The 15,506-nt window shown below is 41.8% G+C and overlaps 1 protein-coding gene across 3 annotated transcripts in view; it reads left to right on the top strand.

The window, feature by feature from the left end:
• LOC139539003 (glycophorin-C-like) overlaps positions 1-1,633 on the top strand; it is a 37,964-nt gene extending 36,331 nt beyond the window's left edge. For all 3 annotated transcript variants that reach the window (XM_071341652.1, XM_071341653.1, XM_071341650.1), the window contains exon 4: positions 525-1,633. In XM_071341652.1, coding sequence (XP_071197753.1) covers positions 525-721 — 197 coding nt within the window. In that variant the 3' untranslated portion in view covers positions 722-1,633. The remainder of the gene's footprint in view (positions 1-524) is intronic.
• Positions 1,634-15,506: the final 13,873 nt, after the last annotated feature.

Below are 15,506 nucleotides of genomic sequence, written 5' to 3'. Positions count from 1 at the left end.
CACAAAACATCTTCACAAGTTGTGGTTTTCTTCCTCAGGCAGTTCCTTCAAACTTAACGGTTCACTGTAGGACAAGCTGTCTCTCCTATCACAGTACTGCTACCATTCACTGTTGGCAAACCATCACGTTGAACATTGATTGAACAATTCTTATTTGAAAATAACAGAGAAACAGCTGTACACTCTGGTTAGGCCTGTACACCCTGGTTAGGCCTGTAATCTCTGAACACTACATAACAAACGTTTGTTTTGCACTGCACTCTGTTGGCAGGTTGGAGCTTGATGTGTATTTTAGAGATGCATATCCCTTTTGGGTTGGTGTTTACCAACTAATCAAGAAGCAGTCTTCTTCTGATCCACATACATTCCAATGACCTTGCCATTTCAAAGATCAATGACACTTCAAGGTCAAAGTCCTACCTGTGCAGAATCGTGGGCTATTGTGGAAACCATCCCCATTGTATTTTGCCATTGTTATTGTGAGGCAAAAGTCCTTGCTATAACATTCTCATCTCTATTTGCAGCTGTCATTGCTGCTGTGGTCCTGGTGTTGGTGTGCCTGGCGGTGGTAGTAATTCGCTATATGTACCGGCACAAGGGCACATACCACACCAACGAGGCCAAGGGCACTGAGTTTGCCGAAACAGCGGATGCGGCGCTCCGGGGCGACCCGGCTCTGCAGGATGCCATGGACGAGAGCAAGAAGGAGTACTTTATCTGAACAGTGGCGTCCCCTGCTGTTTCCAATGGACTTTTAGCCTATGGACTCTAGGTATTTTGGGGTTGGAGAATAGAAAGTCTGGAGACTGGATGAAAATGACCTTGCTGTACTTAAGTGAATAATGTCCTATCAGTTAAAGATGATCTGCTTCTATAGCTAAAGGTCTCTTTTCCTGATGAGACTGGCTAAAGGTCTCTTTTCCTGATGAGACTGGCTAAAGGTCTCTTTTCCTGATGAGACTCTGATCAGTGACTGAATAGACAACAATTTACCAAAGATGCATCTTAATAACAATAATATTAATTCAGTATTCTTCCCCCCCTACCAGTTTTCGTCTTTAATATATTTGGCATATCACCAAACACATAGATACAAAACATTGACTTTGCTATTAGGAGGCTATATTTGAAGAGTTGATTTCCAAAATATTATATCCACCAATTTTTCACATTTGTGTTTTTTCATCAGAAATTATTACTTATACATGTGTGTGTAAAATATTACTGTTCTCAGATTTTTTATTCATTGATTTTAGATGTGTATAAAAATGTGTTTATTTTTTGCTAAACGCTACATATCAATTGTTTAGCTGGAATGGAATGTTCATATCCTGTTTATTTGACTGAGATATGTGGTTGTGTCACCTAGCTCTCTTAAGGTTAATGCACTTACTGTAAGTTGCTCTGCATAATAGAATCTGCTAAATTACTTAAATGTCAAATGTAAACATATGGAATTGTTTTAAGATGTCATACCATGGATCATTTATCTATTGGATTTTCATTTTTAGGATCCCTGTAGGTATCCCCCAAAAAAGAGGTTAAAAAAAGATATGATAAAATATTGAATTTGATCTTTACTACTACAGCCCATGGAAACTCATTAAATAACATCATCATCAATTGCAAAAAAGACAGTAAAACATTTTTTTTAATAAGGAATAAGGTTTTGAAGAGTCTGTCCTAAATCTAGGAGATATAAGAAAGCTCAGGAAATATTTAAGTTTTTTGGACACATATTTACCCCCTTTTTTGTTTGTTGGCACAAAACTACCTCCATACTTCCATTCATTTTTTAACCAGTACCTGGTGACCTTCAGATGAGTCTCATGGCACTTGTGTCCATAGTGGGGTCATATTAATTTGTAGCCAAAATGGTTTGGACGCTACAGACAGAAGTTGGCACATCGGCGGTACCGACTTCAGACGAGTCCCATGTGGGTCATAGAGGAGAACATCATCGTGTTCGTGAGAGTCTCATCTTTACATCTTTCTATTTGGTTATATTAGTTAGTAGGCCAAACCGTTCGGACACTACAAACGTTTTCATGAGAAGACCGATTTTTGGGATGTGTCCTGGTCTGACAAACAGCGCTGTAGCTGTGCCACTTTCCAGCGCAGATGCGAAAGGCCGACATAGGTGGATGCAGTGGATTGAGACGCAGCCGAACTCTAGCTGACTGATTTAGATTTTCTTATGTTAATTAGACTGGCGCACAGGTGTGTGAATAGACTATAAATATTGTTTCAAATGTATCGTTTGTATAGTTCTTTATAAAAAAATTGCTATTTGTTACATTTGACTGTGTAAAACGTAAAAAAATATACATTATTTGTTTCTCTGAAATGAAACCATCAAGTGATACATTTGAAACAGAACACTGAGCATACCAAACATTAGCAACACCTTCCTAATATTGAGTTGTGAAAACTCTTTCATCATTTATTTTAACAATAAACGCTAATTTTCCAACATTTCTGAAAATGGATATATATCGTTTTTGAAAGAAACTCTTAATTTGTCATGCGGAACATCTTCCTTTGGGGACCTGTCAGAAAAAAAGCATCTCATGAGGATCTAAGGAACCATAGCTATGCCTTCTGTGGAAAAAGTATTCCTGGAATACAGACTTGGAATTCACAAACAGCGATGGAATCTTCTCAAAAGTGTCTATTTAGAAAGTCAAGGAAGTGAACTGACACAGAAGTTACCTGCAAGCTCACAAAACAAACTGTATTGACTTACTGTAACAAAAGATATTCTGGAATGAAGAAACTTCTCAACAAATTGTCAAATTTGTCAGCAAGCTCAAATTCTTCCTCTGCTCTCAAGTGCACTGACAGAGGAAAACATAGAACAAACGCTGTCTAAGGAAGCAACTCTGACTGTACGAATTGAATCACCAATAAGCCCTTACCAAAATACTGAATATGACTCGTTGCTCCCTGAATTACTTTTGAATAACTTTGTTTGGAATGTGAATGTCAATTTGTGAATTACCAATTTCAAGGGAACGCATTTATCATTGGTTAACAACTAGTTACATACACAAAGAGATAACGAGACCGCTAAACCAGCTACAGTGCCTTGAGAACGTATTTATGCCCCTTGACTTATTTCACATGTTGTTGTGTTACAGGCTGAATTCAAATGTATTAAATCGTTTTTTTCTTACCAATCTACACACCCCATAATGACAAAGTAAAAACATGTTTTTAGAAAATGTTGCACAATTATTGAAAATGAAATACATAAATATCTAATTTACATAAGTATTCACACCCCTGAGTCAATACTTTGTAGAAGCACCTTTGGCAGCGATTACAGCTGTGAGTCTTTCTGGGTAAGTCTCTAAGAGCTTTCCACACCTGGATGGTGCAACATTTGCCCATTATTCCTTTTTAAATTCTTCAAGCTCTGTCAAATTGGTTGTTGATCATTGCTAGACAACCATTAATTCAGGTCCCGGTATTTTATTAGGATCCCCATTAGCTGTTGCCAAAGCAGCATCTACTCTTCCTGGGGTCCACACAAAACATAAAACATAATACAGAATTACATAAAACAGAACATCATTAGACTGTCTTCGTGGTGAGCAACTCCAGTGTAGATTATGCCTTGTGTTTTAGGTTCTTATCCTGCTGAAAGGTGAATTCATCTCCCAGTCTCTGGTGGAAAGCAGATGGAACTGTGTTTTCCTCTAGGATTTTGCCTGTGCTTAGCTCCATTCCGTTGACACTTCCGGCGCCGACAGAGATGGCCGCCTCGCTTCGCGCTCCTAGGAAACTATGCAGTATTTTGTTTTTTTCTGTGTTATTTCTTACATTGTTACCCCAGGTAATCTTAGGTTTTATTACATACAGTCGGGAGGAACTATTGGATATAAGAGCAACATCAACTCACCAACATTACGACCAGGAATACGACTTTCCCGAAGCGGATCCTCTGTTTTGCCCACCACCCAGGACAATGGATCGGATCCCAGCCGGCGACCCAAAACAACAACGCCGTAGAAGGGGCAGACGGAGCGGTCTTCTGGTCAGGCTCCGTAGACGGTGTCACGGCTGTCGACAAAAGAGGACCAAGGTGCAGCGTGGTGAGCTAACATGTTCCTTTATTAAACAAGACGCCGAACAAAACCATAAACACTACAAACAAACCGTGAAGCTCAAAGGCTATGTGCCCTAAACAAAGTCAACTTCCCACAAACACAGGTGGAAAAAAGAGCTACCTAAGTATGGCTCTCAATCAGAGACAACGATAGACAGCTGTCCCTGATTGAGAACCATACCCGGCCAAAACATAGAAATAGAAAATCATAGAAACACAAAACATAGAATGCCCACCCCAACTCACGCCCTGACCAAAACAAAATAGAGACATAAAAAGGATCTCTAAGGTCAGGGCATGACAGACGGGCACATTGCACACCACTCCCGAGCATACTACTCGCCAATGTCCAGTCTCTTGACAACAAGGTAGACGAAATCCGTGCAAGGGTAGCCTTCCAGAGAGACATCAGAGACTGTAACGTTCATTGTTTCACGGAAACATGGCTCACTCGAGACACGCTATCGGAGTCGGTACAGCCAGCCGGTTTCTTCACGCATCGCGCCGACAGAAACAAGCATCTTTCTGGTAAGAAGAAGGGCGGTGGTGTATGCCTTATGATTAACGAGACGTGGTGTGATCATAACAACATACAGGAACTCAAGTCCTTCTGTTCACCTGACTTAGAATTCCTCACAATCAAATGCCGACCACATTATCTACCTAGAGAATTCTCTTCGATTATAATCACAGCCGCATATATCCCCCCCAAACAGACACATTGATGGCCCTGACCGAACTTCATTTGACTCTATGTAAACTGGAAACCACATATCCTGAGGCTGCATTTATTGTAGCTGGGGATTTTAACAAGGCTAAACTGAAAACAAGGCTCGCTAAAATCTATAAGCATATCGATTGCGCAACCAGGGCTGGCAAAACCCTAGACCATTGTTATTCTATCTTCCGTGACGCATATAAGGCCCTCCCCCGCCCTCCTTTCGGAAAAGCTGACCACGACTCCATTCATGATGCTTCCAGCCTATAGACAGAAACTAAAACAGGAAGCTCCCGCGCTCAGGTCTATTCAACGCTGGTCCAACCAATCGGATTCAACGCTTCAAGATTGCTTCGATCACGTGGACTGGGATATGTTCCGCATTGCGGCGAACTACAACATTGAAGAATAGGCTGATTCGGTGAGCGGGTTTATTAGCAAGTGCATCGGCGATGTCGTACCCACAGCGTCTATTAAAACATTCCCAAACCAGAAACCGTGGATTGAAGGCAGCATTCGCGCAAAACTGAAAGCACGAACCACTGCTTTTAATCAGGGCAAGGTGACCGGAAACATGACCGAATACAAACAGTGTAGCTATTCCCTCCGCAAGGCAATCAAACAAGCTAAGCGTCAGTATAGAGACAAAGTAGAGTCACAACTCAACAGCTCAGACACGAGAGGTATGTGGCAGGGTCTACAGTCAATCACAGATTATAAAAGGAAAACCAGCCCCATCGTGGACCAGGATGTCTTGCTCCCAGACAGACTAAACAACTTCTTTGCTCGCTTTGAGGACAACACAGTGCGACTGACAGAGCCCGCTTCAAGAGGGCCACCATTGTTCCTGTTTCCAAGAAAGCTAAGGTAACTGAACTAAATGACTACCACCCTGTAGCACTCACTTCCGTCATCATGAAGTGCTTTGAGAGACTAGTCAAGGACCATAACACCTCCACCCTACCTGACACACTAGACCCACTCCAATTTGCTTACCGCCCCAATAAGTCCACAGGCGACGCAATCGCAATCACACTGCACACTGCCCTAACCCATCTGGACAAGAGGAATACCTATGTGACAATGCTGTTCATCGGCTACAGCTCAGCATTTAACACCATAGTACCCTCCAAACTCATCATCAAGCTCGAGACCCTGGGTCTCGACCCCGCCCTGTGCAACTGGGTCCTGGACTTCCTGACGGGCCGCCCCCAGGTGGTGAGGGTAGGTAACAACATCTCCACCCTGCTGATCCTCAACACTGGGGCCCCACAAGGGTGCGTTCTCAGCCCTCTCCTGTACTCCCTGTTCACCCACGACTCAGTGGCCATGCACGCCTCCAACTCAATCATTAAGTTTGCAGACGACACTACAGTGGTAGGCTTGATTACCAACAACGACGAGACGGCCTACAGGGAGGAGGTGAGGGCCCTCGGAGTGTGGTGTCAGGAAAATAACCTCACACTCAACGTCAACAAAACAAAGGAGATGATCGTGGACGTCAGGAAACAGCAGAGGGAGCACCCCCCTATCCACATCGACGGGACAGTAGTGGAGAGGGTAGAAAGTTTTAAGTTCCTCGGCGTACACATCACGGACAAACTGAAATGGTCCAACCACACAGACAGCGTGGTGAAGAAGGCGCAGCAGCGTCTCTTCAACCTCAGGAGGCTGAAGAAATTCGGCTTGTCACCAAAACACTCACAAACTTTTACAGATGCACAATCGAGAGCATCCTGTCGGGCTGTATCACCGCCTGGTACGGCAACTGCTCTGCCCATAACCGTAAGGCTCTCCAGAGGGTAGTGAGGTCTGCACAACGCATCACCGGGGGCAAACTACCTGCCCTCCAGGACACCTACACCACCCGATGTCACAGGAAGGCCAAAAAGATCATCAAGGACAACAACCACCCGAGCCACTGCCTGGTGGCAGAAGGCGAGGTCAGTACAGGTGCATCAAAGCAGGGACCGAGAGACTGAAAAACAGCTTCTATCTCAAGGCCATCAGACTGTTAACCAGCCATCACTAACATTGAGTGGCTGCTGCCAACATACTGACTCAACTCCAGCCACTGGAAAAATGTATGTAAAAATGTATCACTAGCCACTTTAAACAATGCCACTTTATATAATGTTTACATACCCTACATTACTCACCTCATATGTATATACTGTACTCTATACCATCCACTGCATCTGCCTATGCCTATGCCGTTCTATACCATCACTCATTCATATATTATTTTTCTGTACATATTCTTATTCATTCCTTTACACTTGTGTGTATAAGGTAGTTGTTGTGACATTTTTAGGTTAGATTACTCGTTGGATATTACTGCATTGTCGGAACTAGAAGCACAAGCATTTCGCTACACTCGCATTAACATCTGCTAACCATGTATATGTGACAAATACATTTTGATTTGATTTGATTTTGATTTGATTTTTTTACTCTGACAAACTCCCCTGTCCTTAATGATTAATATCATACTCATAGCATGATGCAGCCACCACAATGCTTGAAAATATGGAGAGTAGTACTCCGTAATGTATTGGATTGGATTTTCCCCAAACACAACACTTTGTATTCAGGGCAAAAATTGAATTGCTTTGCCCAATTGCTTTGCAGTATTACTTTAGTGTCTTGTTGCAAACAGGATGCATGTTTTGGAATAACTTGATTCTGTACAGGCTTCCTTCTTTTCACGTTGTCAATTAGGATGTTCCAACTTCCATCCTACGTTTTCTCCTATCACAGCCAATAAACTCTGTAGTTGTTTTAAGTCACCATTGGCCTCATGTTGAAATCCCTGAGCGATTTCCTTCCTCTCAGGCAACACAGTTACAAAGGACACCAGTATCTTTGTGGTGACTTGGTGTATCGATACACCATCCAAAGCGTAATTAATAACCTCACTGAAAAATAGGGTTAGGGTGATAGAGAATCGAAGGACCATGAATATAATAAGAAAACCTTAGGTGCTGGCTTAAGGCCGGTAGCAACCACTACAGAATGTCCGGTCAGAACAAGGACAAGGCGGATGTCCAGGTTAAGGGGAGTTTACTGGAAGAAGATGTCCACATTCACACATCACACACACATCTGACCACTCATGGTTCAGATAACTGAGAATCATGTCCAGTGAGAACTGACATTAACTATGTGGTTAGGAAATTCAATCCACAGGAGGAAAAGTTCAGCAGGAGGGAAAACTGTGGAAGTGCTCATCACGATGGGGAAAGCACGTTTATGACCACACAGCATGCTGGAGTCATAGACAAACTGAAACTGAAGTCCCGGGAATCAAGGCTGCTGATAAGCTGAATGAGATGTGGTGATACTGTAAGTATTTGGATGAAGCTGCCCAACTAGAACTAACCATAAAGGATGGCTAGAATCAGCTGACTGAAGCTGTCCGTTTTAACACTCACCATACTCAAAGCTTTTTTATTTTTACCCATCTACCAACAGGTGCCCTTCTTTGCGATGCATTGGAAAACCTCCCTGGTCTTTGTGCTTTAATTTGTGTTTGAAATTCACTTCTTGACTGAGGGACCTTAGAAATAATGATATGTGTGGGGTACAGAGATGGGGCAGTCATTCAAAAATCATCTTAAACAAGATTATTGCACACAGAGTCAGTCCATGCAGTGCATTATGTGACGTGTTACTGAGCAAATGTTTACTCCTGCACTTATTTAGGCTTACCATAACAAAGGGATTGAATACTTGACTCAAGACATTTCAGCTTTTCATTTTTTATTAATTAGTAAACATTTTGAAAAAACATCATTCCACTTTGGCAATATGGGGTATTGTGTGTAGGCCAGTGACAAAACAATCTCAATTTAATCCATTTTAAACTCAGGCTGTAACACAACAAAATGTGGAAACAGTCAAGAGGTCTGAATACTTTCTGATGGCACTTTGAAAATGCAGGAAGACCTACCCCAATGGAGTTAGTTGTGAAGGCCAAAGTGATGCTCTGTCCTAGACAGGGAGAACCAGGGACCAGACCGGTTCCTAATTGCATTTTCTCACTAGCAGCCTGTCCACTGACTTAGTTCAATTCCAGGTATAAATTGACATGCTCTTTGGATAGCCACAGAAAACCAAACGTATTGTGGTCTCCCCATCCTGATTTGGGCCTAATAATTTACACCTCAACATTACTACATAATAAAAAATGCTTTTTAATGCATTATTGATTCTTCAAGTATTGTGTGGTTTGTGTCCATAAAATGTTTCGAATGGACATTACAGACTATAATTTTTGGGGGGATTGGTGCAGCACTCAACGATGATTATGTCAGAGCCGGAGAGTCCTGTACAAATGTCTGAGGATGGATAAGTGCTGTAACCCTGTTTGTGGAACTATTTGTGGGATTATTTCTTGAAACATTGTAATGAAGCTTTTTAAATTGCCTTGCAAAAAAAATACAATATTAATAAAGTGCACCTCATTTCCAGATATAGCTGCCCTGACTCGGTGAAAGAACGTCTCCAATCATTAGATATTGTTTGTGACTTTCTGCCAGGATGATACTAAACAAAAATGAGAACACTAAGGAAATTCTTTTTTTGTCAATTAATTCTATTGTGGTGGAAATGGAAACTGGAAATACACCCCCAAGCTCCAAAACTCAATTTAATTTCCCAACCCCCCCTATTTTCTGTTGGCTATGATTCATGTGAAAACTCTGCAGAACTTTTCTTTGTCTCTGTAATTGCCACGTTTGAAAATAAATGAGTTGTCTTGGTTCAAACAGCAGGCTTGTTAGAGACCAAAAAGCTAGATGGCTCCTCTTTACATTTAGCTTTGATAACTAGTGCTGATGCAGGTATGATTAACTCTCTGCAAACATACGACAGACACGCACAACAATATAGTTATTCACTCTCCACAGGGCGGACACTTTTTTTAGATCACACGTTAAGTGGAGCGTAGGACACCTGCGACCAAAATCTTTTTCATCTCTGCTGAAGATAATTAAATTCTCTCTCGTAATTTCCTAACACAGGATAAAAAATGAAAAGAGTTGTAGTAAGACCATGCATGGCTTTGCTATGGCATAGCCATGCCTCTCGCCCGTCCATAAAGGGTTCTCTGAATCCTGAGAAGCGTGGGAGTGGACGTATTTCCTCGTCCATCTCGCCAGCCGTGATTCTGGGTATCTCCATGGTAAGAAATGTGACCGTTCCTGGTGCAAAAACAATGTCTTATCCCGGAGCTTGAGTAAATTACATTACTAAGCTGCTCCCGAATGTACTACGCCAGGACATGGAAATCGATTCTATCGTAGTCCATGTGGGTTTAAATGACATTATGAAGGGCAGTTCTGAAAAGTTGGATTTTAAAGAGTTCATTGACTCTCTGCTAGACATTAACAAAAGACCCATTGTATCTGGCCCTGTGCCACCTCTGAATCGCGGCATTGAACGCTTTAGCAGGATTCTTTCTCTTCACAACTGGCTACATGATTATTGCAGCTCAATGGGTGTTAATTTGTTGAAAATGTTGATACCTTTTAGAAACAAAACAGGTTTTATAAGGAGGACATAGGATCCACCCAAATCATTAGCGATCCTGGATCCTTTCACAGCACTATAAGGCTGCGTTGAGACAATGACTTATCAATGACTCAAGCCCAGCTCAGCTAATCCCTACCATTGTGACTCAGAGTTGTCATAATGCTTCAGCAAATGTACATTACACCAGGGGCGTCGGTAGACACAATACAAACAACCTAATTTATGTCCCTTTAACTGCCCTGAATGCCTCTACTGATCCTACAGCTATTGTATGCAGTAATCATGTACCTATGAATCAGATTTCTACAGTTAGCACTAAGCCGGTGTGTCCTAGGAGGAAGTCCACTGTGAGCAGCTCACCCTGCACTAACATAAAGAACATGAGCTTCAAAATGTAACTATTGCCTGCAACCTGATTCAGGTTATCAGTCAACCTACCCGAGTAGTTACAAACAGCACAGGAATGAAATCATCAACATGTATTGATCACATCTTTACTAATGCTGCAGAAATTTGCTTGAAAGCTGTATCCAGATCCATCGGATGTAGTGATCACAATATTGTAGCCATATCTAGGAAAACCAACGTTTCTAAGGCTGGGCCTAATATAGTGTATAAGAGGTCATACAAGAAGTTTTGTAGTGATGCCTATGTTATTGATGTATAGAATATCTGTTGGTCCGTGGTGTGTAATAAGGAGCAAACAGACGCACTTGACACATTTATGAAATTGCTTAACACTATACAAGTCAGCTACTACAGCAACAGAAATTACTGCAACACTTAACAAAGAGTTTCAGTTAGATTCAGAGTGGAAGGCAAGGAATAAGTTAGTCCTAAATATTTCTAAAATTAAAAGCATTGTATTTGGGACAAATCATTCACTAAAACCTAAACCTCATCTAAATCTTGTAATAAATAATGTGGAAATTGAGCAAGTTGATGTGACTAAACTGCTTGGAGTTACCCTGGATTGTAAACTGTCATGGTTAAAATATATTGATGCAACAGTAGCTAAGATGGGGAGAAGTATGTCCATGATAAGGCGCTGCTCCACCTTCTTAACAGCACTGTCAGCAAGGCAGGTCCTACAGGCCCTAGTTTCTACCTTCTTAACAGCACTGTCAGCAAGGCAGGTCCTACAGGCCCTAGTTTCTACCTTCTTAACAGCACTGTCAGCAAGGCAGGTCCTACAGGCCCTAGTTTCTACCTTCTTAACAGCAGTCAGCAAGGCAGGTCCTACAGGCCCTAGTTTTGTCGCATCTGGACTACTGTTCAGTCGTGTGGTCAGGTGCCACAAAAAAAGGACTTAGGAAAATTGCAATTGGTTCAGAACAAGGCAGCACGGCTGGCCCTTGGATGTACACAGAGAGCTAATATTAATAATATGCACGATAACCTCTCCTGGCTCAAAGTGGAGGAGAGATTGACTTCATCACTGCTTGTATTTATGAGAGGTATTGACATGTTGAATGCATCGAGCTGTCTGTTTGAACTACTGGTGCACAGCTCGGACACCCACGCATACCCCACAAGACATGCCACAAGAGGTCTCTTTACAGTCCCCAAGTCCAGAACAGACAATGGAAGGCGCACAGTACTACATAGACCCATGATTACATGGAACTCTATTCCACATCAAGTAACTGATGCAAACAGTAAAATTAGAATGAAAAAACAGATAAAAAACACCTTATGAAACAGTGGGGACTGTGAAGCAACACAAACATAGGCACAGACACGTACACACACACACACACACGATAACATATGCACTATACACACACATACACATGGATTTTGTACTGTATATATGTGGTAGTGGTGGAGTAGGGGCCTGAGGGCACACAGTCTGTGAATGTATTGTATTGTTTTTTAAATTGTATAACTGCCTTAATGTTGCTGGACACCAGTAAGAGTAGCTGCTGCCTTGGCCAATGGGGATCCATAATAAATACAAATACAAATAGCATATACAGTGCCTTCGGAAAGTTTTCAGGCACCTTGACTCTTTCCACATATTCTTACATTACAGCCATATTCTAAATTGGATTAAAAAATGAAAAAATCCTCAACAATCTACACACAATACCCCATAATGACAAAGCGAAAACAGGTTTTTAGAAATGTTTACAAATTCTGAAGACAGAAATACATTATTTACATAAGTAGTCAGACGCTTGCTATGAGACTCGAAATTGAGCTCAGGTGCATCCTGTTTCCATTGATCATCCTTGAGATGTTTCTACAACTTGATTGGAGTCCACCTGTGGTAAATTCAAATGATTGGACATGATTTGGAAATGCACACACCTGTCTATATAAGGTCCCATAGTTGACAGTGCATGTCAGAGCAAAAACCATGCCATGAGGTCAAAGGAGTTGTCCGTAGAGCTCCGAGACAGGATTGTGTCGAGGCACAGATCTGAGGAAGGGTATCAAAACATTTATGCAGCATTGAAGGTCCCCAAGAATAGTGGCCTCCTTCATTCTTAAATGGAAGACGTTTCAAACCACCAAGACTCTTCCTAGAGCTGGACGCCCGGCCAAACTGAGCTATCGGGGGAGAAGGGCCTTGGTCAGGGATGTGACCAAGAACCTGATGGTCATTCTGACAGAGCTCTAGAGTTACTTTGTGGAGATGGGAGAACCTTCCAGAAGGACAACAAACTCTGCAGCACTCCACCAATCAGGCCTTTATGGTAGAGTGGCCAGACGGAAGCCACTCCTCAGTAAAAGGCACATGACAGCCCGCTTGGAGTTTGCCAAAAGGCACCTAAAGACTCTCAGACCATGAGAAACAAGATTCTCTGGTCTGATGAAACAAAGATTGAACTCTTTGGCCTGAATGCCAAGCATCACGTCTGGAGGAAACCTGGCACCATCCCTACGGTGAAGCATGGTGGTGACAGAATCATGCTGTGGGGATGTTTTTCAGTGGCAGCAACTGGGAGACTAGTCAGGATCGAGGCAAAGACGAACGGAGCAAAGTACAGAGAGATTCTTGATGAAAACCTGCTCTAGAGCGTTCAGGGCGAAGGTTCACGTTCCAACAGGACAACAACTCCAAGCACATAGCAAGACAATGAAGGAATGGCTTTGGGACAAGTCTCTGAATATCCTTGAGTGGCCCAGCCAGAGCCCGGATTTAAACTTGAACGAACATCTCTGGAGAGACCTAAAAATAGCTGTGCAGCAACGGTCCCCATTCAACCTGACAGAGCTTGAGAGGATCTGCAGAGAAGAATGGGAGAAATTCCCCAAATACAGGTGTGCCAAGCTTGTAGCGTCATACCCAAGAAGACTCGAGGTTGTAATCACTGCCAAAGGTGCTTCAACAAAGTACTGAGTAAAGGGTCTGAATACTTATGTAAATGTAGTATTTCATTATTATTCTTTTTATAAATTAGCAAACATTTCTAAAAACCTGTTTTTGCTTTGTTATTATGGGGTATTGTTTGTAGGTTGACGAGGGGGAAAAAACGATTGAATACATTTTAGAATAAGGCTGTAATGTAACAAAATGTTGAAAAAGTCAAGAGGTCTGAATACTTTCCGAAGGCACTGTAGCAAAAGCTCTTACATAACTGTAGATTTATCCCAGAATTGTGCTTCATCTGTTTGCTTTTTGCACTCTTTGCAATAGGCCATTCCATTGACTTTCACTGTAAGTGTATTGCATACAGTAATAAATGCTTTCAAACAGAGAGCTCTCCATCCGACCCTCCATTTCATTTATTTGTTCCATTCTTAACTGACAGGAGACCACTGACATTGACAAATAGAGCAGAAAGATCCCAGCTAGCCTCAGCAGCAGTAAGAAATAAAATATTACTTGGTTTCTTTTGCTCTGCGGGATAACTGGACTCATGCGGGAGGAGTTTATTCTAAGTCCCCTTCACCACAAATGTTTTCTTAACTGGTGAAATATTAATGTTGACAAATTATTTTGAAGCTCAAATATTTTATTTATTTCCTTCGAGGTAAATTAAACTAAAAGCAAATAAAAGGCATTCCAAGTCAAACATGTACTATTTCAAAGTTTTCCACAAAATGAGTGCCTTTTATATTCCTTTGATAGTAGAAATTGTGCACCAAATCAATAAAAGCATGTTATATTAAATGAAGTGCCCTTTAATATTGACCACATTGAGAATTCAATAAAAATGATTTTCTATATGAATAGACTTGCTAAAGTGCCTCCATGCACCCGCTGTGACTTTTAGGAACATTTTAACCCACTTCACCCCAAAATGTCTCCAAGTTTCAACATCATTGTAAAGCTCTAGTTATTATGTTGCTCTGACAAAGTCATTTCTGAAGATTATGATTTATTTCATGTGATTAGTGATTCATTTACGTATGTAACTAATTTTAAGGTCAAATAAGTGAACTTTAAGTGAACTGAACTCCTTTTTTAATGTGGTGAAACTACACATTTTTTAATATTTCAACAACAACAAAAAACATTGAACACAGTCAAATCATAGTGTAAAAGCAGGTGAGCTAGTTCTATTGTTTTTGCCATTTGCTTGTGTTTTGTGGTGGAAACTGAGAGGGTTGCACACGTCAACCCTGTTACCCAATTGCCACACCCTGTTGCACACAACAAGCTTCCATTCCCCTTGTTACAAGGTCAACCCTGTTACGGTCAACCCTGTAACTTTATTTGGAACTTACAGTTGAAGTCAGAAGTTTACATACACTTATGTTGGAGTCATTAAAACTAGTTTTTCAACCACTCCACAAATTTCAGGTGCGCGTAACGATGGTGACAGGTGTGCGCCATAACGAGCAGCCTGGTGATCTAGAGGCCGGAGAGGGAGCACACGTGACAATGTGACTGGCAGAACGGGTGTTGTATGTGGAGGATGAGGGCTACAGTAGGTATCTCAGATAGGGGGGAGTGAGGCCTAAGAGGGTTTTATAAATAAGCATCAACCAGTGGGTCTTGTGACTGGTATACAGAGATGACCAGTTAACAGAGGAGTATAGAGCGTAGTGATGAGAAGCATTGAAGAAGCATTGGTGGAAAATCTGATACTTCAGCCTGGTTTATCCCCCCATCAGGGACGGCTCCAGGCATAAGTGACAAAAGCAGTTGCTTAAGGGGCCCGAGACGCATATAAATAAAAACATACT

Source organism: Salvelinus alpinus, chromosome 14 (assembly GCF_045679555.1).
Source record: "Salvelinus alpinus chromosome 14, SLU_Salpinus.1, whole genome shotgun sequence".
Lineage (NCBI taxonomy): Eukaryota > Metazoa > Chordata > Actinopteri > Salmoniformes > Salmonidae > Salvelinus > Salvelinus alpinus.
This window is presented reverse-complemented; position numbering and strand designations above follow the sequence as displayed.